The sequence below is a fragment of the Canis aureus genome, chromosome 16, assembly GCF_053574225.1.
Source record: "Canis aureus isolate CA01 chromosome 16, VMU_Caureus_v.1.0, whole genome shotgun sequence".
Lineage (NCBI taxonomy): Eukaryota > Metazoa > Chordata > Mammalia > Carnivora > Canidae > Canis > Canis aureus.
This window is the reverse complement of record NC_135626.1, coordinates 26,500,832-26,522,589: the sequence shown is the minus strand read 5'-3', so window position 1 is coordinate 26,522,589 and position 21,758 is coordinate 26,500,832. Positions and strand designations below refer to the sequence as shown.

Here is a 21,758-nt window from a genome sequence, read left to right as displayed (position 1 = left end):
CATCTACCATATTGAAAGCATAAGCCAAACAATGTGGGACATCTAAAGCTTGGGCCAAGTTTCTTCAACTCTTTTGAAGCAAAGATAAAGGCAATAGAAAGAAAAGGGCTTAAAATGTAATCCTCTTTTCTCTTTATCATTAATTGTACTAGGTAATTCTGCATATAAAAGAAAAATAAAGGGTATTGCTATGATTAAACAGTTTAGTTCAACAATTCCAACTTTGCACCCAATAGCAGGCAACCTTCAGTGACTCCCCAGGGCCTATAGGACCAAGGTCAAACACCTTGCCCTATGTGATTTAACCTCCACCCTCTCCTCACCATGTTTCCTATTGCTTTCCTTTACAGGCTCATTGTTCCAATTGAACTATGATGTTTCTCATTCATGGTTTTTGCATCCTAGCTGGTAGTTCATGTAAAAACAAAACAAAACAAAAGTAGGGCCTGTGATCAAAAGAATTTGGGAAATGCTGTCTGTTGTAGATTTCTCAGGGAGATTGACAATATTTAGCATATTAAGAGCTCTGAAAAGTCCCACTGTAAAGAAATCTGTTCATCTCAAACAAAACTTTGTTCAACTCAACAAGACTTAATTGACTAACATATGAAACAGGACCCAGAACAGAAAACAGACCTATGGCAGGGAATTCAGTAAAGGGAGTCTGACATGAGAACTAGTTTTTAATATTTTAGAGGAATTCAAAGGGTAATCGTGGGACAACCTGTAGATGAACAATATGAGGGAGATGCTACCTTCTAGGGCTCTTGGGACTAAGGGAGGAGGTAGTGTTGCTCAGATATAATATATTTTTTGACAGATTCTCCAGCCCCAGTGAAGCCTTGTGATACCTGAAGTTCTAGCTGACATCTTGGCTGATTGCATCCTCATGAGAAACCCTGAGCCAGAACCACATAACCAAGTAGGTCCCAGGATTCCTGATCCTTAGAAAGTGTGTTAGATAATAAATATTATTTTTTTTAAACTGCTAAGTTTCAGAATAATATGTTACATTGAAGAAGATAATTACTGTAGCTGTTGCTGCCTGGAAATGGTATTCTCCTGTAACAGAATCTTAAAATGCAGAAGTGACTTTGGAACTGGGTGGTGGATTTTGGAGACAGTATTAATGAAAGTCCAATGTACTTGAAGAAACTGTTAATAGAGGTATCACAATTTTTGATAAGGCTTCAGGTGAAGGCTTGCAAGAAAATAAGGGTATGTTATTGGCTACTAGAGGAAAGGGGATCCTTATTATACAGTGGCAAAAAGTTCAGCAACACTCTTGCCTGCCATAACTGAAAGGTAGAAAATATGTCTAATGCACTGGGTGATCTAGCAAAAGAGATTTCCAAGCAAAGGTTTCTTCTTGTTACCTTTAGTAACATGTGGGAAGAGAGAGGTAAAATAGAGGAAGAACTTTCAACAAAAAGGAGATGGAATTTGCTGGTTTTGGACATTCTCAGCCTCTCCAAATGGTAAACAATGCTAATATTAAGATATAGCTTCTGAGAAAAGATCAAGTCCAGGGCATTGCCAGTAAAACACAGTCCAAAGATGAAGCCAATCGTGTGACTGTAAATCTTTTTGCCAAAGTCTCAGAAAGATTAAGGTTGTGTATCAGAGTATTATTTTGTTCAGGTAAAAGGTTTTCTAAGGAGATTAAAGGTATGTCTCACATAGTCTCTCAATGAAATGATAAAGCATCTAGGAAGCTAAAGACCATTATTCCTCAGGCATCTCATCAGAATAATATTTGTAGGTATAGCTTTTGTCTAATAGATTGGACTCCAATAAGATTTACAGAAAACTCACAAAATTTTTAAAGGAAGTGTGTATGCAGAAACATTGCCATCTTGGACCAAAAAAAAATAGAGATAGTACAAAATGAAAAAAGGCCATCAGTCTTTCAAAGTTCTACTGGCAAAAAGTAGGCTGAGAAAATTCCTCAGCTATAAACATAGGCTATCTTTCACAAAAAGGGAAGATGACACAGAAGTCAGAACCAAGACAAGACCCCAGAACATGAACCTCATAGCCAGGGAGAATTATTCCCAGACCTTGAGACTTAATCAAGGAACCCTTAGCATTTGCTCAGCTGGGTTTAGGAATTGCGATGAACCAGTGACTCCTCTGTGCCTGCATTGTTCTCTCTTTTTAAGCAGGAATATCTGTAGCAGTTACCCTATAATGCCTGTCTCACCATTATATGTTGGGTAAATGGAGGACAGTTAGGTTGTCACTTAGTTTCTGTAGGGGAGAGAGACTGGACTCAAGGAGCTATACTTAAGGAAAGATAGCCAGGGAGCCTCAACTGTACTGGGACCTGATTTAGATGATGACATGCTAACTTCAAGCTGATGCTGTAAGAGACTTCTGCTGATTTTGAGAGAAAGTAAGTATATTTTACATGTGAGAGGAACCTGAATCATTGGGGAGAGAGAATGGACTATGGTAGCCAGCCTCCACAATGGCCCTCAATTATCTTTGCCTGTTGGTATTCACACCCTTATGTGTGCCCCTCCCACACTGTATCACAGTTAGTCTGTGTTACCAAAATCCTGTGGCAAAAGTGATAGTATGTTAGTTCTGAGATTAGGTTATTAAAAAGACTACAGCTTCCATTCTGGCATCTCTATCTCTTGGGTAGCTTCCTGGTGGAAAAGCAAGCTGCCATGTTATATGCAGCTCTGAGGAGGCCACCTGGCAGAATGCTGAAGTCTCTGGCCAGTGGCCAGCTAGGAGCTATTTTCCTGCCAACAGCCATGCGAGTGAACTTGGAAGTGAACTCTTTGGCCCTATTCTGGCCTTGAGATAACTGTAGCCCCAGCCAAATCTTAACTTCAACCTCATGAGAGACCTTGAGCCATAATCACCTGGCTAAGTCACTCTCAGATTACTAAACCTCAAGAATTGTGGGAGATAATAAAATATTTGTTGTTTTAAGCCTTGAAGTTTCAAGGTAATTTAATATGCATCGGTAGATAAGAAACACATGGCACAAGAGCCAGGACTAGCCAGAGAAGCTGGGACCAGCGAGAGAGGGACTATCTATCTGCAGTTGGAACCACAAAAAGGATGCAGCCACTACTGGAGATATTGTCTGAAGTAGAGGGAGAAGGAAAGACCTAGTCTCTCCATGGCCCCTCATCTGCCACCCCTGCCTGCATTGGCCAAACCAAACCACAAGGAAATTGATAAGGGAGCCCGAGAAATGTCATTTGCAAGGAGCAACTTCTTGAAATATAAAACATGGTAGAGGGAGAGAAGGAAATCAATTTGAGAAAGAATAGGTCAGTTCCAGCACAATCAAGAACCATTTTGGGATCCCTGGGTGGCGCAGCGGTTTGGCGCCTACCTTTGGCCCAGGGCGCGATCCCGGAGACCCGGGATCGAATCCCACATCAGGCTCCCGGTGCATGGAGCCTGCTTCTCCCTCTGCCTGTGTCTCTGCCTCTCTCTCTCTCTCTCTCTGTGTGTGTGTGACTATCATAAATAAATAAAAATTAAAAAAAAAAAAAAGAACCATTTTTATGTGGAATTTCCAATGTTCTTCAGAACCTTGTTTTCCAAGTCCAGTTTGGGAATCAGTGGCCTAAATTGCTCTTCTCCAAATCTCTACAAGTCCAAATCTTATGCATAAATTATTGTCCAGTTTAAATGCAAAGTTTTACTCCACTAGTCTTTTGTTCCTTATTACTTAGGGTAGCCCCATCTTCTTTCAATTCCACAATATTTGTTCTACACCCATTTTAGACATTTTGAAACACAACTTACATTTATTTAATGTATCTTATTGTCTGAGAATTAGTAAGCTTCTTCAGAGTCAGATCTATTTCTGATGTACTGTTGCATATTGCCTCATCATTATAGCACCTATCACAGAACCCTGCTCATAGTAAATATCAATAGGTATAAAATGAATAAGTGGATGAGTGAATGTCAAAGCTAGTGCTAGATATGGTATGAAACTATTATATTTGTCTATGTTACTACATGCATATATGTAAGTTCTTCCCTTACATACATGTAAGTTCTACATGGTAGAAATAAGAGATTCTAGAATAATCTCCTATTTTTATTGGCTCATTACATCTTTTAAATTCCTGTAAACCTTTCCTTGGGAGAAGAGAATAATAAAATTGCAAACCGGTTTATATCTGGTAGGAATAATTATCCTGTGAGATCAAAGTCCTGTCTGGAACTTTTTAGCACGAGGAATAGGTTCAGAGAACTGCACTTGTCTCCTCTCTCAACATTGGCTGTTCTGAGAAAAATCATCTGCTTAGAGAGAAAGGAATGCTCAGCATTTTGCAAAAGTGATTTTTTTTCTACTTCCCTATCTTCCTTGCTGATGCCTTAATAGAGGGAATAAATGTGAATCAGAAAGTATGGTTCTTTCTTTCTTTCTTTCTTTCTTTCTTTCTTTCTTTCTTTCTTTTTTTCTTTCTATTTTATTTGGAGAGAAAGAGAATCTGAGAGAGAGAGAGAGAGATCACAAGTGGGGGGGGGGGTAAAGGGAGAAGCAGACTCCCCACTGAGCAGGAAGCCTGATGCAGGACTTGATCCCAGGACCCTGAGATCATTACCTGAGCCGAAGGCAGATGCTTAACTGACTGAGCCACCCAGGCACCCTTTTTCTTTTTTCTTTGTCTTTTTTTAAAGAAGGGCAGGGGACAAGCAGAGAGAGAGGGAGAAAGAGAATCTTAAGCAGGCTCTACAGCCAGCCTGGAGCCTGATGCAGAACTTGAGCTTGCCATGCTCCATCTCACTACCCTGAGATCAGGAAATGAACTGAAACAAAGAGATGCTTAATCAACTGAGCCATCCAGACATCCCAGAAAGGACATTTTTAGATAGGCTCCTCTTAATTAGTTCAGGCCTCTTCCCTTCCTGCCTGGATTTTCACAATGCCCCCAACAAGTCTGGCATGTTGCTTCTAAAAACAAATCTCAGCTCGGTACTCTCATGTTTAAAGTTCTTCAGTGGTTACTCATTCTCTTCTGAATAAAATCCAAACTCTTCATAATTTGGCCTTGGGGTTACTTCTTCAGCCAAATACCTTTTCTTACCAACACCAAACTTTCCAGTCATCATCTCCCCTCCCCCACGCCACCCCAACTCTTCCTTTTGTCCTTCTCCTTTCACCTGAATCTTTTCCTAGCTTAACTCAACTCATCCTTCAAGATTCAGTTTCAGCTGTCCCTGCAGGAAGTTTCTCTTGAGCCCCTCCCTGTGGACATGGCTCTATTAGCATACTTCTACAGACCTTAGGCAAGTTCTCTAAAACTCAGTATCCCAATCGGGAAAAGTGGGATAATATAGTACTTACCTCAGAAGCCTGTGGAAAGGATAATAGATAATTAATGCAAAATACTTAGCACAGTGCCTGACATCCATTAAGTGTTACATATTAGGCGTTAAATTGTAGCAATTATTTAATCCAACCTCTTCATAATTGAGAAAACTGAGATCCAGAGCAGTTAAAAGACCACTTCAAGTAGAATAAAGATAAGGAGAAAAGGGATTATCTGATTTGCTTATGAGGGTTTACAAACCAAATTTCGGGCAGGGCACCCCGGGTGGCTCAACGGTTTAGCCCCGCCTTCAGCCCAGGGTGTGATCCTGGAGACCTGGGATAGAGTCCCACATCCGGCTCCCTGCATGGAGCCTGCTTCTCCCTCTGCCTGTGTCTCAGCCTCTGTCTCTGTGTCTCTCATGAATAAATAAAAAAAAATCTTAGAAAAAAAACAAAAAGAAATTTCAAAGTGAGGAAACTAGGGAGAATTGGCTTCAAATTTAATATTAAAATAAAATGTTTATTGAGAAAATTGAGTTTAAGAGTAGATGCTACAGTACTAAGAAAAATGGCAAGTCAGGTCAACTTTTAAGACAGTTTAGGATATTTGACACTTAGAACTGAAATGTTTTCTTAATTGGCTCAATTTGCTAATATACTTTATTTCTATATCAACAAAGTAGTGTCTGTGCATTCACCTCAGCCTTGTTTTTTTTTTTTAATTGAATCAAGTACAACATTAAACCATTAACATGACCTTAAGAAAATCAATATTGTCCCCAGGCTCAAGACCACTCACTCCACAGCTTAATTGGTCCTTAACTTACAGCTTTTGTAGACGTGTATCATCCAACACAGCAGCCATTAACCATGTGTGGCTATTGGGCACTTGAAATGTGGCTGATTCTAAATAAAACATGCTGTAAGTGAAAATACACACATGGATTTTGAAAGGTTTGGTAAAAAAAAAAAAGGCAAACTATCTCAATAATTTTTTTAAAGATTTTATTTATTTATTTATTTATGAGAGACACACAGAGGCAGAAACTCAGGCAGAGGGAGAAGCAGGCTCCTACAGGGAGCCCTATGAGGGACTCAGTCTCAGGACCCTGGGATCCGGACCTGAGCCAAAGGCAGATGCATAACCCCTGAGCCACCCAGGTGCCCCAATCCTGTGATTTTTCAGAGTAGGTGGGGAACATTAGTCCTTAGGTCAGACATTGCCCTTTCTCTATTTAGATGATGTAACTCTCACCCTTCCTGAAGGCTGGGTACATCCACTATCCTATTGAGAATGGAGTCCTTAAAACGGTGAAGGAGTTAAAGAACAATTTTAAATGTAGATCACTGAGCAAATCCATGTTTCAAAGAGGAAAGACAATAGGTGATTATCGTCCAAGGCAATGTCTAACATTCATCTTAACATTCCTGATTGGCTCTCTTATTTTACTTTGATTATCTCTTTTAATTGTCACAACTTTAACATTTAGGTGCTATTGCTGCATACACATTTTACCAATGAGCAATTCAAAGTTAGGGAGCTAGCAGGCAGTGGTGTGGAGTTTTGATCCCAGTTGATCCAACTATCCAATTGCCACATCTAGCAAGATTATGTGCTCCTTGTATATCCTATGCCTTGTCCATACATGACCTGACACATCCTAGATAGTAAATATGTGTAGTAAAATGTATATATAACTTCAACTGTGGGAGATAGATAGATAGGTAGATATAGACATAGATATCAATGGAAAAGTCTGGAAGGAAAAACGTCAAGAGTATTAAAAGATGGTTGATTATGAATGGTGACATTATGGGCATTTAAAAAATAATGTACATTTAAATTTTTTCATCTTTACACTTTCCTGTGTCTTCCAAACAGAAGATACTTTCCTGTATCTTTTTGACAATGTGTGTATACTGTTTTAATTTATTTCTGTTACTTTTAAAATTGCACAAAATCTCATTCTAAGAGAAGGTAGGTGGTTACTCACATGTTCTCTGTGTGCTTATATTGGTCTTTTCTCTTCTCACCATGATGTTCCCCTTCCTCTCATATTCCTCCACTAGCTCCTCCATTCTCTATTTCTCTCTTTTGCCTTTTCACTCCTGTCTTTCTGTCTTGCTCCTTTCATGATCCTCTCTGAGACATTTTTCCCCTGGGTCTTCTTCCTATCTCCTATCTCTCTCTTCTTTTTGAGAAGACTACCAGTCAAATGAAAAGCCAATCAAATGTTACTTTGCACCTTGTGGGTTTCTGGGAGATTCTACTGGCCTCTGGAGTCCTGAGGCATGTCCTCAGGTTGGAGACTGAGCAATGGAGGGCACGACTTCTAAAGAGGATGGCTACTTCTTGGATAAACTAAAAGGTTTAGTTGGAGGATGTTCCAGAGTGACAGAAGCAGTTGGAACAAAGGTCTGAGGATTCTTTCAGGGAAAGAGAGATGAGGAGAGGGTATCTTACCTTACGGGCGTCTGAGGATTGCTGTCTCCTGGTGCTGGCACTCACTTAGAAAGGATATGGACTTCAACTGATTTGAGCTCCTGGATTAAATTAGTCTTGGTTGTATAATTGACTTTGATATGTGGCCTTTGGATCTGAATTGGGCTTAATAAGATTTAACTGCTTCAAAGGGCTTTATAAGAATTCATTTTATCCTTCAAATCTGATTTCAAATGCTACCTACTTTAAGATGCCTTCTCTGACTTTGGGGCTCCTCCTCCAGAGCTCCTATTGTGCTATAGTTGATACATACCTTATTCAAGCAATTACCTCTATTGTATTTTATCTTATTCTGTGGGAAATGTCTCCTTTATTGCCTCTCTTCAGGAATCTTGAGGGACGGGCAGGTATCTTATTCATATTTGTATCCCAGGTCTAGCAAAGACCAGGAACACACTCAGTTGAGCACGCAGGTGCTCAATAATGATTTTTAAAAGTTTTTTTAGTAGCTAACACTTAGCACTGTGGCAAGCCATATACCTACAGTTTCATTTACCATACACTTTAGGAGGAAAATACTTTTATTATCCTCATTTTACAATAAGAAATCCGAGAGTAAGAGAAAAAAAAAATTTTTTTAAAGATTTTATGTATTTGGGACGCCCGGGTGGCTCAGCGGTTGAGCGTCTGCCTTGGCTCAGGGCGTGATCCTGGAGTTCCTGGATCCAGTCCCATGTCAGGCTCCCTGCTTGGAGTCTGCTTCTCCCTCTGCCTGTGTCTCTGCCTCTCTGTGTGTCTCTCATGAATAAATAAACACACAGAGAGGCAGAGACATAAGCAGAGGGAGAAGCAGGCTCCTGGTGGGGAGCCCCAGGCTGAACTCAATCCTGGTTCCCCGGGATCATGCCCTGAGCTGAAGGCACGCACTCAAGCACTGAGCCTCCCAGGCATCCCCCAGAGTAAGAGAAACTAATTTAATCTTGGATTAAATTTTACTTTGAAATGAATGAAACAGTGGCAGAACTTTTTCTACAGGATTTGGGCTTCAAGATTTGGACTCTTAATCATCATAGATGAACGAATGGGTGAACGAGGAATGCTTTTCATTTCATAGCTGAAGAAGTGACCAGGAAGTGACTCTTCCATTTATATTACAGACACAACTATAATGTAAAATTATGGTAAATGCTAACTCACTAATATTTCTAACTTTTGAATCACCTTTACTTCTCCCTCCTTCTTTTCTTCCCTTCTTTTCTTCTTTCCTTTCTTCCCTGCTGTCTCTCTCTCTCTCTCTCCTCTCCAAAATTTTCAGGGAAAATGTTTGAACTCTTACACTGAAGTGTAATCCAATAAAGAACTGAGTGTTTTATAGGGAAGGGAACAGAACGTTTTAGTTGGTTTCCATTTCTTACCATTCATTCGTTTGCAAATTTACAAATATCAGGCGTCCACTGTGTGCTAGGAACCTTTTTTTAAGCACTAGGGATACAGTCGTAAGCAAAACAAAGTTCTGGTTCTCACGGAGGTTACGGTGGTGGCACTTTACATACACTGGTTCAACTCCTCACAATAATCTTATGAGGTCACGATGACAACAATCATAGGTAACTGTTAGCAATGGGTGTCTGTGCCAGACACTGGGCTACCTGGTTTATTTGTGTTAACTCCATTGTCACAGCATCCCTATGAGATAGGGTTATGTTTCCCCCTTTTAACAAATGAGGAAACTGAGACCCCAAGAACTGACTGGCTCAAGGCTTGAACCCAAGGAAGCGTGGCTCTCACTCCCAGGTTATTCACTACGAGGCTATACTGTTTCTCATACATTTCTTTCTTTCTTGATATCACAACTTTTTAAGTGTCCAAGTTGTATCGCAGATCGTCTGACTCCCAAGCCCGGGGGGTTTGCAAGTGAGAATGCCCGGGAATTTTTGCAACACTTTCTTTTCCGACGAAATCAAACTGTTTTCCACGTAATTCTCAGATCGGTGATGCGAACCCTCTTGCGCTGTAGATTCCCCCCCCCCCCCCCCCCCCCCCCCCCGCAAGGAGAAAGCTAGGGCCTGGGCCCGGGGTCATCTTACAGTGGCCGAGGCACCCAGCAGATGGCGCTGTCTTAGTAGCCGCCAGCTGGCCGTCCGGTCCCCAGGGCTCACCGCCTCCGCCGAAAGCTTCCCGGCCCTCTCTCACTCCCTTCTCTCTCCTCCTCCCCACGGAGCCCGGGCCCACGTGACCTCAAGGCGGCCAATGGGCGAGCAGAGAGGGCGAGCTGGTCCCTGTGGCCGCCATTAAAGCGAAGGGAAAACCCGTGAATTCGGATTAAAGGGGGAAAAACGCCGCCCGCTGGGCCCACAAAATGGGGGAGACTACGGCGTCCGGGCGGTGAGGCCGCAGTAGAGCAGACGTTAGGCCGGCCTGGCCCAGGGACGACACGAAGACACAGCCAGAGAATGGTCTGAGCCCGCAGACGCCGCCACCACCTCCGCCGCCGAGGAGATTCTGGGCTTGAGGACATCGCCGCCGCCGGGCCGGGGGCCTGGGCTTCTCTCCCGGCTCTTGCCCTTCCTGCCCCTCCACGGGCGCCTCCCCGCCCGGGAGCACCCTCCACGGCTCGGGCTCTGCCCTCTCGGACTCGATTTTAATTATTTATTGTGTAATTTATTGGTTTTTTTTTTTTTCTTCTTGTGGAAGGAGCACATATCTCCTCTGTGCCCCCGAGAGGGGCAAGCGTCCGCGGGCTCCGCGGCGGCCGCAGTCCGGCCCGCGGGGCGAGCGCGGCGCGGCCCTCCCGCCGGCCCTGGGCCCCGGGCGGCTAGGTGCCGGCCGGGCGGCGGGGGCTGCTCGCGGCGGCGGGGGGGTGGGCGGGGAGGGCGGGCGGCCCGGCGGCCTCCTCTTCCACCGCTCCCCCAGCCGCCACCCCCCCGCCCTCCCCGGTGTCTGTGTTTCTCTCTCTGGTCGGAGGCGGCGGTAATGGCGGATGGTGGGTTGTGGCGCCGGCGGCGGCTGCTGTGAGGGACGATGAGTTCCTCCTTCGTGCCGAACGGGGCCAGCCTGGAAGATTGTCACTGTAACCTCTTCTGCCTGGTGAGTGAGGGGCCGCGGGCGGGGGCCGCGGCGTGCGGGGCGGTGGGGGAGGGGGCCGCGAGGTGCGCCCTTGGGCCGTGGGGGAGGGGGTCCGGGTCTGATCCAGATGCCCGAGTCCCCGGGCTAGGCCCAGCCGGAGCCGGCGCCGCGGCCGAGCCCCGCGCCAGCCCCGGGAAACGCGTTCGCTCAGCCCCATCCTGAGCTCTGCTTTAGGACTGCTGGCTTTTTTTTTTTTTTTTTTTTTCTTTCCTTGTCCCCCGTTTCCGACTCTTCCTCAACCGTAGTCTTGTCTTCAACTTGTGCTCCTTATCTGGCAGGATACTCCCATTTCCCGGTGTGTCTTGCTTATTAACTATTGCTTTTCTCCTTATTGACTATGTATCTCTTCTTAACACTTTACATTATTGCTCATTCTCCCAGTGCCTTTATGCCACACTCTGGTCATTCGTTCCCCCCCGCCCCCCCCCCCCCCCCAAACAGGACACCGGAACTTATGTACTAAAAAAAAAAAAATCTCTTTTCGTTTTACGTTTCTGATGAGTCAAACTAACAGAAGATTAGTTTCTCCCTTCGATGAGTTCAGATCTCTCTGTAAAAACCAGTAGATACCATTTCATGTTTTGTCTTTGAACTTTGAAAACAGTTTGCCATTTTGACAATTTTTAGCCGTCTTGCTTTTAATAGAACATTATGTTTGTGTGAGAGTGAAATGGGACTAGTGGAGGAGGTTCTATGGTTTTGCACTAATTTTTGTTGCTGTTATTTGTTTTACTTGCATTTTTAGATTGGTTTGAGCAGGCTGCTTCTCATTATATTGAAAAGTCTAGGGAAGCTGGATGCAGGACTGACAATTGTATAGGTTGGCCCAGTTCTGGTAACATCCACAGTTAAGACTTTTTGAAAACTACCAACTGTTGCAAATATTTAGCCCTCAGTTGGACAGTAGCTTAGCTTCGTCCACGATTTAAAGTTTCAGTGACTGACTTTTTTCATTTTTTGTGTGCTAGGAGAAATACTAAGAGTATGTGATAGGTAAGTGAACCGAGTGGGCGGAGCACAACTAGTTGGCAAGTGTAAACTGCCAGTCATGTATCAGCAGTTTCATTTTTGGCACCTTATGCTTTGCACCTCTAAGTTAAAGAATTACTAAATTCTCCCTGTCGAATTTTTTCACGGTGCCAAATTGTTTTTTTTTTAATGCCCTTTCCTCTTATAAAATGTTTTCTTGTACAATGCCCGTTAATCAACATCTCTTCGGGTGCAATAAAACATAACATCAGGTTTTACATTTCTGTTTTCTCTGACTCCGTCTATTTTTGGTACTTTTAGGATCAGGTTCTTTGAAAATAGACTAGTACAAATCTGACAGTTCTTTGTGCGCATTTTCTATTTCACTTTGCCTAAAAGGGATATGTGAACACTTTTTTCAACTATAGTTCTCATTTCATTGGAGCCATCAATTTATAAACATGGAATCATAAGTCTTTAAAAATTTTCTGTTACAGTGTGACACCAGGGAACAAACGTGACCAGTTGGAACAGAACTTAGAGGAAATGTTTACTGAGTGTGCAGTATTAAAGTACATGTTTATATTAAACATTTTTAAGTCTTTTATTTTTCTTAGGGACATCTATTTATTGCTACTCAGTGACATGTCAGTGTTAATATTTTCACGGTTTTAGTTCCTTTCCTTAAATTTTGGGTTGTTGAATTATCTAAGAATCATTTTTTTGGTCAGTCTGCTTTAATATCTTCAGTATATATTGAAAAATTGTAATGTCTTAATGAAATAAAGGGCTTTAAGAGTGAGTACTATTGACTTTGAGTGAATGTGCTGTAATACTCATGCTTTCTTTTCTTCAGGCTGACTTGACGGGAATTAAATGGAAAAGATATGTATGGCAAGGCCCAACTTCTGCCCCTATTCTGTTTCCGGTGACAGAGGAAGACCCCATTTTGAGCAGTTTTAGTCGCTGCCTTAAGGCAGATGTACTTGGTGTTTGGCGGCGAGATCAAAGACCTGGAAGAAGAGAATTGTGGATATTTTGGTGGGGTGAAGACCCCAATTTTGCTGATCTTATTCACCATGACTTGTCAGGTGAAGGCAACTTATTTTTAACCAATGATATATAGCAACGTTGTATACTTTTCCTAAAAATCATTTATATTACAAATTAAGATTTTTTTCTTGTGTGTGAAACACTGTTAGATGTGAAGCCAGATAAAAAAAGTTAGCTTACTGTTATGTTTCAGTGTGGTTATTTTATTTTACTTAAATTATCCATATTATGGCAGGCTTTAGCCTTGAATAACTTTTTCTTTAACCACCCAGCATCCTTGTGTATTTTCTTGCGAACGGGGCACAAGGAAGGCATGTTACCTAAGAAAAATGGAATGAGGGAGAAGTAATTTGCAGGCATGTGTAATTCACCATTTGAGTCCATTCTGCCACTGCTCTCTTCTGTATCAATATGCAGACATTTGGTAGGAGTTTCTAGAAATGTTGTAACTTTCTTATGTATTTTTTTCAAGGTGTATATTTTGTTGTTAGTTGTGGTTATTACCATATGAAAGCATATGTTAATTTTGTTATTCTTGGACAGTGATTCTTTTAGTGTTCTTTCAAAGACTGTCACTAAAATGAGACTAGTGCCAACTCATTTATAGGACATTGGGATCATCTAAAAAGTTACACAGAAATAATTTTATTGTGAACCTATCAATAAGACTACTTTTAGAAGACCAATTCTTATTTTCTGGACTTTTGGGACCAAATATTACTTTAGAAAGAGAAACTAGTTTTTCACATAATCATTGAAGCTTGTGCTTACTTTACATTGTAAGAGTCAGTGTTAAGTGGATCTTTTGATGATAGGAATGTAAATGATTAGTTATTTGCTGCAAGGTACCAACAACTTCAGCAAGATGTTTGGTCATAATTCTTAACAGGTAAATTTAGGAATTTTAGATTAATAAAAAACATTCTCATTTGAAATTGAGTACTCTGAAGTTTCTAATAGTGTCCATTTGACCTATAAGACCTATTTTATTTTTGGATGTAATGTAATCCAGGTGACTGTCTCAAATAAGTTCTTAGTAAGACTAAACGTTTCTGTAGGAATGCATGTGTTATATTTGTTTTGATAGTTGACTTTGATATGCTGGATTTTAATCTTTAAGTGGTCATAAAAACCACCTTACTAAAATGTTTGGAGACTTAATGTTATTGATAAATTATAAACTATACAGATACAAAGTAGTTGATAAACTATTATGCTGACTTGAGGGTTTTAGTATTAATAAGGTTGGCAGAGCACCATTTCCCCCCCCAGATTCCGTGTAATACAGTTTGTAGAATCAAAGATAATTTTAACAGATGTGTAGTATTTAGTTTTACTATAGTGGGACTAATGTTTTGAAAGCCTGTTAAGGTTAAGTGTGAGCTGTTTTGATGTATATTAAAACACTGTGTGGATTTTTCCCCCTAAATTTCATGTTATGAGCTAAATATATTTTCTCGTAAACTGGGCTACAGTTTAAAAAAACTGCTTCTGTAGTTTAACTTTGCTTTTTTGCATAATTTTTTAAATGGTAATACCTGTAGTTTAAAATGCTGATCTTGAATGTGAATGGATATAATTTTGGAAGATTAGGTTTTAATTGTTAGATTTTGCTGAATGCCATTGAATGGTAATTAATTTTTAAAAAACTTAGTGAAAGCAATCGAAATGGCAAAGCAAAATGTATTAAGAGTAGTATGTATAATTATAATTACCGTTCCAAAGCCTGTTCTATACTGTTTTAAACAATGCGTGTAGTCAGTGATATTTATGTAATGTTTTAGCTCCCCCCCCCAACTTGTCGTTTACTTTAGAATGTTGTTACTTAAAATCAGACATATCTTAAAGAATAATAAGGTCTTTTCAGATGGAGTATATTTGTCTCGCCTTTTTCTTTGCTCCAGGGACACCGTCTGCCTCCCTTTTGGGATAATTAGTCTGCCTCTGTCTCTCTAGCTAACCCCTTTTTCATTTCTTCCCATCTGTGGCACTCTATTCCCTTCTTTTAAGCTCCCCTGAGAAGAGAGCAGCTGGACAGTAGGGGTGGCATCAGCTGCAGGAGGCAATCCTGAGTTCCAAGTGGAGGTGTAGCACTGAGGAAAGGGGAACCGGAAGGACCCAGGTGGTAACTAAAAAGCTGGTTAATTTAGTTTGAGCTTGCTTTTTTCAGGCACAGGCAGTGCCCTTCTGTTTGGTTCAGCACCTACCACATCTTGTTATTAAAATGCTTCTGATTATGGTGGTATTTCCCTTCTTGGTGGGGGAAAGAGGGAAGGCATTCTATTTTGCAAAGATTAGAATTATTTTTCTTGCTAACTGAAATATTCAGTAATAAAAGTACAGAATTGCCTTTGCTTAACCCTCCTATTTCTTTCCATAGTGTATTTTAAAATAATAAACTTTTAATTTCAAAATAGTTTTAGATGTACATAAAATTTGCAAAGATGCTATATAGAGTTCCTGTATAGCTCTCACCCAGCTTCTTTGTTGTTACTATTAATATTTTTCACAACTAATGTACTAATATTGATATGCTGATATTCACTAAAGTCTGTACTTTATCTGGATTTCTTTTATTTTTATCTAAAATTCTCTTTCTATCCTATGTTCTCATCCAGGACACTACATTTAGTTGTCATATCTCCTTAGGCTATTCTAGATTGTGATATTTTCTTACACTTGCCTTGTTTGATGATCTTGGTAGTTCTGAAGAGTCTGATCAGGTTCTATAGCGCATTTTGAATTTTGCCTGTCGGAATATCACGTAGCATGGGTTTGGGTCATTTTCTTTTCGAGTGTAGATGAGGTCTAGAAACAGAATGTAAATTCACCTTATTGCTAATTGGTTAAAATCTCCTCTTACAGCAAACCAAATCTAATTTGATACATATTTTAGACCTTCAGTTTACTTGTTTTATAGCAGTGGTCAGTACTGTTTAGTAGTTTGCAAAGACCTAATGATTTTGGGGTTAGGATTTTTGCTAACTAGTATTGGCCTAACTGTAACATTCCAGGAAGAGATTTGTTCAGAATATCCCTTGAATCCCAAAGCCAAAAACTAATTTTTTTTTTTAAACTTTGTGCTTTGCTTCCTCTAAGAGAATAGATATTTGTATCAATAGAAGAAGGATTAGGGAACAAAACTCTGATTACAGCTTTTTAAATTTTATTTATTTATTTATTTAGAATTTGTAGCACACCTCTTTTTTTTTTTTTTTTTTTTTTTTTTGTAGCACACCTCATTTAGCGGTTGTGTGATAGAGGTATAAAATTGGACCTGGGAAAATTTTAGCTTGATTTCTCCAGTCACAAGTCTCTCTATATAGTGGGCTGATTGGTTCTTGTAAGTGTACTATTTACGTTAAAGCAAGATTGTTTTATTACCATTAATGTGTCCTTGAAGGAGAAGAGTTTTCTGGATATTTTTTTGTGCCTCAACCTTTTCGGAATTTTATTGCTGTCATTATTGGCTTTTCATCTTTCCCTTAAATCAAAATCAAAATAAAAACTATTCCCTTTCCTGAGGTTGCATCTTTAAAAAAAAAAAAAAAATCATAGTAGGCTAGACTGTGATGAGACTCTTGGAGAAAACTGATACCTGGAGAACTAAAAAAACAGACTCAGTCAGGGCTAAAAATATTTGTTATTTTTTCTGGCTCCTGTGGTGTATATATGGGATTTTAGCAACTTGTCCAAATACTTTCATTATACCAGAATTTCATCATAATACTGTTAAACTAAATGGGCCATTGTTTAGTCCTAGAATTTAATTTTAGATTCTTTTATTAAAGAATATTAATTATAGTGGAATTTAACCTTAAGTGGCAGGTTTAACAGGATTGGCAAACACATAAACAGCAGCCAAGTATAGGAATCTCATGTCAGCCAAATTTAAAAAAAAAAATTGTTTTGCACTCCCAACTATCCTGAAGGGAGTTAATTCATTTCTGTCTTCTTTTCCATAGTTTACTTGTTACCCAGATTTTTATTTTAACTGGTTTTCTAGGGCCATTTTTCTTTGTCATATTTCTTTTATGTACTACCTGTTTTGAGCAAGGAAGTGTATCTTTAAATCTTCAAAGATAATCATCAACATATATTCAGGGGTTTTTTAAACCAGAGTTTTTCAGGTTTTGCTGTAGGTCAGTGCTGCTGCCAGCTTAAGGTTCTCAGTAATATTTGTTGAATGAATGGCTATGAATGGGCAATTATTATTTAAGACAAACACTGAATTAGACATTTAAATGTTTCTCTTTATTTTCTTAGGAAACTCATGGTATTTTCTACCATCATTTTTGACCCATTCATTATTCATTAGTATATGTTGTGTTTTACTAGCTTGGCAGAATTATTTAGGAAAAGATTCCTTTTTTACTGGTTTATTACTATGGAGATATTTAAAGATGTCAGTTTTGAGAAAAATGTTGAATACGAGTACTAGGTGTATCAGCTTTTTTGTATTTTCAAATTTTTCTCCATTCAGAAATATTTTGATGACGAATCACAGTTTGTCATCACTATAATCTGTGTCCTCAGGAAAAAAAAATTTATGGTAATCAAATTTAGCATTTGAACTGTTGCATTTTCTTCAAGTATTTTGTAAAAAATTTTCAAGTAATAATAGAGTTCTAATGGAAAAGCACTATAAACAAAATTGAACCTATTTTCTCTGGGGATATAGGTACAAGTGGAGAAAAACATTTATTTAAATGCATTAAGCAGACTTTTTCCATTAGGCTATGGTTGATTAAATTAAAAAGAGCTAGGTAAAGATTTGCCATGTGTTTCCCTACCACCTCCCTTCTCTATTAAAATACGGTGTTGAGATTCAAGGACTGGTTTTAATTAGTGTAAGAGGTGCATATAACTGTCTTCGGTGGGTTGATTGTACCATTTCACTTTTCATATCTGAATACACAAGAAGTATTCAGTATTTTGCTACGGTTATTATATCATCAGGATATTAGAAGGTTGACTGAAGAGGCTCTTACTTCTAGGTGACATTCCCCCCTTCCCACCAAAATAAAAAAACCTTCAGACTTTTCATTGAGTGTTATTAGGACTTACTTCCTCAGCAGTAAAAGTAAAATTGTTGCTTTAGTGTGATAGTTGCTTAGTTATTTGCTGTATAGGTGAAGATATACTTTAGTTATTTGTTGGCTTAGAAAACCGTAACAAGTGGTCTATTCTTTGTTTCATGCATAAACTCCCATTTAGTGTTAATGAAAATTGTGGGCATTTGAGGGTATAATGTAAAATAAAGATTAAGTTCACCTGAGTTTCCCTAGATAAAATTCAGAGCAATGGGGGAGAAATGTTTGAAAATTAGTACTGACTAAATTTCTAAACTATATTTAGTATTCTTAGATCGTTTAACTTCAGGTTTAACTGAGATAGATTTTTTAAAATAAAAATCTTCAGAATTTTATGTAAAAAACGTATGTAAATTATTGTATTATGGGCTTTTACTATTCCAAAGACTTTTTTGTTTACTCTTTGTGGAAGGAAGGCAATTCATTCTCAAGTTTTAAGGGAATAATTTTCTGATGTTTGAAGTTTATAGTGACTGTACAACTTTGATATGTAATGGTAACTCTGTGTCTTGGATCTTTCTGGCTTTCAAATTTAGAACTAGTTAAGATTTTAGTAAAGGTTTCTTGTGCAGGACAAATGTTAGAACCATTGCTTCTCAGAAGGTAAGGATTTTTGAGATCAACGACAATAAAAATAAAATATACTAAATAAATTACAAAGAAGTGAAGAACTGGGAGATATTCGTAGCATAACTGGGAATTAAAAGCATGCATACTTTTAGTAATCATAAATCGTAAGTTGAGGTAAAACTCTTAATGTGACTACTTAATTTTGAAATGACAGAATCTGATTAGGCTGAAAGCAGATTGATTTTTACTTTTTTTCTCTCAGGAACTCAAAGATATACTTGTGATTAGACCCCTAAATAATTAAAGTGAAGTCACTGAGTGCCATTTCCCTTTCTTCTAGTCTACTGTTTTCTAAAGTGAAATTTGTGAAGTTTTGGCTTTAAATGGACATATATAAGGTTGTCTAAATATGTAGAATGTAAAACTTTTTTCTTTTTAATATTAATTATTTAAAATTATTCCAGGTCTCAAGTATTGTCATTTTCTAAAGCTTACCTCATTTTTTTAAAGTCTTACTTTTTTGGAAAAAATAATTGACTTGAAAGACTTGGCTAATTTATGAAACACTTTTAAAGAACAGCATAACATCAACATTAACCTTTGTAGTGGCACAAATTTCTACTGCAGTTAAAGTCCACTGTCATTATGCTTTTTAGTTAATGTTTAGTCTACCCATTTGTTCTGTAGGTTATGAATATAAACCATGTGTTCCTCTTAATACATGCTTCTGCTTTTATTCAAAAGTATCATAATTTATTATTTTTCTAAGGGTATAGCATAGATATTTTTAGTGTTGAATTGAGAAAGGTTTTATCATTTATTAAAGATGACTCATTTATAAAATGTTTGTAAACATATACAGGCTTTGGAATTATACTAAATTATGTTTGAAGTAATAAGTTAAAAGTTCAATTATCATTTGTAGCAGAATTCATTGGATGCTTTGTTTAAGATTAAAAGTGGATAGAGAATAAAAAAATTTTTTGAACTACATCTAGACTTATCCAGAAATGACTATGCTAACAATTTTTGATAAATTAACTTGGAGTGGTTAATAGAAGTGCTGGCAAAATTGAGGCTTTGTAGTTAGTGAAGGTAGTTATAACTTTGTATTGGAAGTTCTATTTAAAATCTAAGCCTTTGTATTTTAAAATTTCTTCCCCATGTAGAGGGATCCTATATTGAATAGTAATTGTGGGAATCATTTGGTTGAAGAGACCTAAGGTGGCTAATAATGCATTGCTTGTTAGGCTCTGTGCCAAAAGCTTCCTTTTTATTCATCACTTATTTTTATAGTTGAGTTGTGGATTAGAATGCTGATGGACATAAAATATTTTTAGTTAATTATTAACTGCTAGTTTTTTTTGGCAGGCTGAATGCTGGAGGAATTAGGACAAAGTAACAAGCCAGCTTCGAAATTGGCATCTTAGATATAGAGTGTCTTTAATGTTTCCCGGCTTATACAAATGTTCTTTGTATTGGTACAAAAACCAAATCAGTATGTTTGCAGTTTATCATTGACTTTTTATTCAGTGGGAAGATAATTTTCAGGTACCTTAATGGAATACGTGACACTTAGGTGTTTTACTCCTTATGGACTAATTTTGAAACCTGATCTTCTAATGTCTAGAGATATATCGAAGTAATGGTAGCTCAATATTTTAAGGTTTAATAGGGTTTATGTAGTAGATGTAGTAGGGCTTATGAATTTATTTTTATGTTTTATTTTTTTAAAGATTTTATTTATTCGTGAGAGAGAGAAAGGGGCAGAGACACAGGCAGAGGGAGAGGCAGTCTCCATGCAGGGAGCCCGACGTGGGACTCTACCCCGGGTCTCCAAGATCACACCCTGGGCTGAAGGTGGCGCTAAGCTGCTGAGCCACCTGGGCTGCCCTGGGCTTATGAATTTAAACTGTCACACTTTTTACTTGGCTCTGAGTAGATATAGTGCCACTACTTTACTTTTTGTTTCTTTCATTTTTCTTGTAGAAGAGGAAGATGGAGTGTGGGAGAATGGACTTTCCTATGAATGTCGAACTCTGCTATTTAAAGCAGTTCACAATTTGTTGGAACGGTGTTTAATGAACCGGAACTTTGTACGCATTGGCAAATGGTTTGTAAAGCCTTATGAAAAAGATGAAAAACCTATAAATAAAAGGTAAGATATCTTATTTAAACTCTTACTATTTCTTTAGATTTGTTAATTACCGCTTTACAGAAAATGTGTACTAAAACAATCTATCTTACAGACATATGCAGCAAAGTACTATAAAGCATTCAATTTTGTTCGACTGCTTCACCCTTTTATTCATTTTGAGAATTTACGTGAAGTGGGAATAGGCTGTGTGTCAATTTAGTGATGTAAATTTTGATTTGGGATGATAGAAAAAATGTGAGATGAAAGCAGAGGCTTAAGCATTGAAGTACACTTTTTTAGTTGTGCAAATATATTTACAATAATCTGTTAAAATTAAGTAATATTGATACTTATTGAAGATAGTGATCTGTAGTTGTGTTTTGAATTGGGTTAACCCTTCTTCTTCCCAAACTTCTAATTTTGCTTTAATTAAAGTAATTTAAATTTGTGTTTTTCTGTGTAAGACATGTTTAGTCTTAGAATGTAATTCTTTTGAACTTTGAGTTAACCAAATTTATTTATTTATTTATTTGTTTGTTTGTTTGTTTGTTTATTATTGGAGTTCAGTTTGCCAACAAATAGCTCATCCTGTCAAGTGCCCCCCCTCAGTGCCCATCACCCAGTCACCCCAACCCCCCGACCCACCTCCCTTTCTACTACCCCTTGTTTGTTTCTCAGTTAGGAGTCTCATGTTCAGTCATCCTCACTGGTATTTTCACTCATTTTCTATCCTTTCCCCTTTATTCCCTTTCACTATTTTTTATATTCCCCAAATGAATGAGACCATATAATGTTTGTCCTTCTCTGATTGACTTATTTCACTCAGCATAATACCCTCCAGGTCCATCCACCTTGAAGCAAATGGTGGGTGTTTGTCGTTTCTAATGGCTGAGTAATATTCCATTGTACACATATACCACATCTTCTTTATCCATTCATCTTTTGATGGACACCGAGGTTCCTTCCACAGTTTGGCTATTGTGGACATTGCTGCTATAAACATTGGGGTGCAGGTGTTCTGGCGTTTCACTGCATTCATATCTTTGGGGTAAATCCCCAGCAGTATGA

General features: G+C 38.7%; 1 protein-coding gene and 1 long non-coding RNA gene across 8 annotated transcripts in view; one reads left to right on the top strand and one right to left on the bottom strand.

Moving 5' to 3' along the window:
* The window catches only part of LOC144286232 (uncharacterized), a 52,826-nt gene extending 41,957 nt beyond the window's left edge, over nucleotides 1–10,869 (bottom strand). For both annotated transcript variants that reach the window (XR_013354293.1, XR_013354292.1), the window contains exons 1-3: nucleotides 9,158–10,869; nucleotides 7,764–7,843; nucleotides 6,127–6,219 (exon numbers count right to left, since the gene is read on the bottom strand). This is a non-coding gene — a long non-coding RNA (uncharacterized LOC144286232). The remainder of the gene's footprint in view (nucleotides 1–6,126; nucleotides 6,220–7,763; nucleotides 7,844–9,157) is intronic.
* The window catches only part of MED13 (mediator complex subunit 13), a 102,477-nt gene continuing 91,361 nt past the window's right edge, over nucleotides 10,643–21,758 (top strand). For 2 of the 6 annotated variants that reach the window (XR_013354282.1, XM_077852387.1), the window contains exons 1-3: nucleotides 10,648–10,829; nucleotides 12,694–12,928; nucleotides 20,543–20,711. Coding sequence is in view for 3 of the 6 variants with exons in the window: in XM_077852387.1 (XP_077708513.1) it covers nucleotides 10,764–10,829; nucleotides 12,694–12,928; nucleotides 20,543–20,711 (470 nt within the window). In the remaining 3 variants the exon portion in view is untranslated. Of the gene's footprint in view, nucleotides 10,830–12,693; nucleotides 12,929–20,542; nucleotides 20,712–21,758 lie in introns of all 6 variants that reach the window. The other 4 variants (XR_013354284.1, XR_013354283.1, XM_077852389.1 and 1 more) reach the window with 4 other exon arrangements.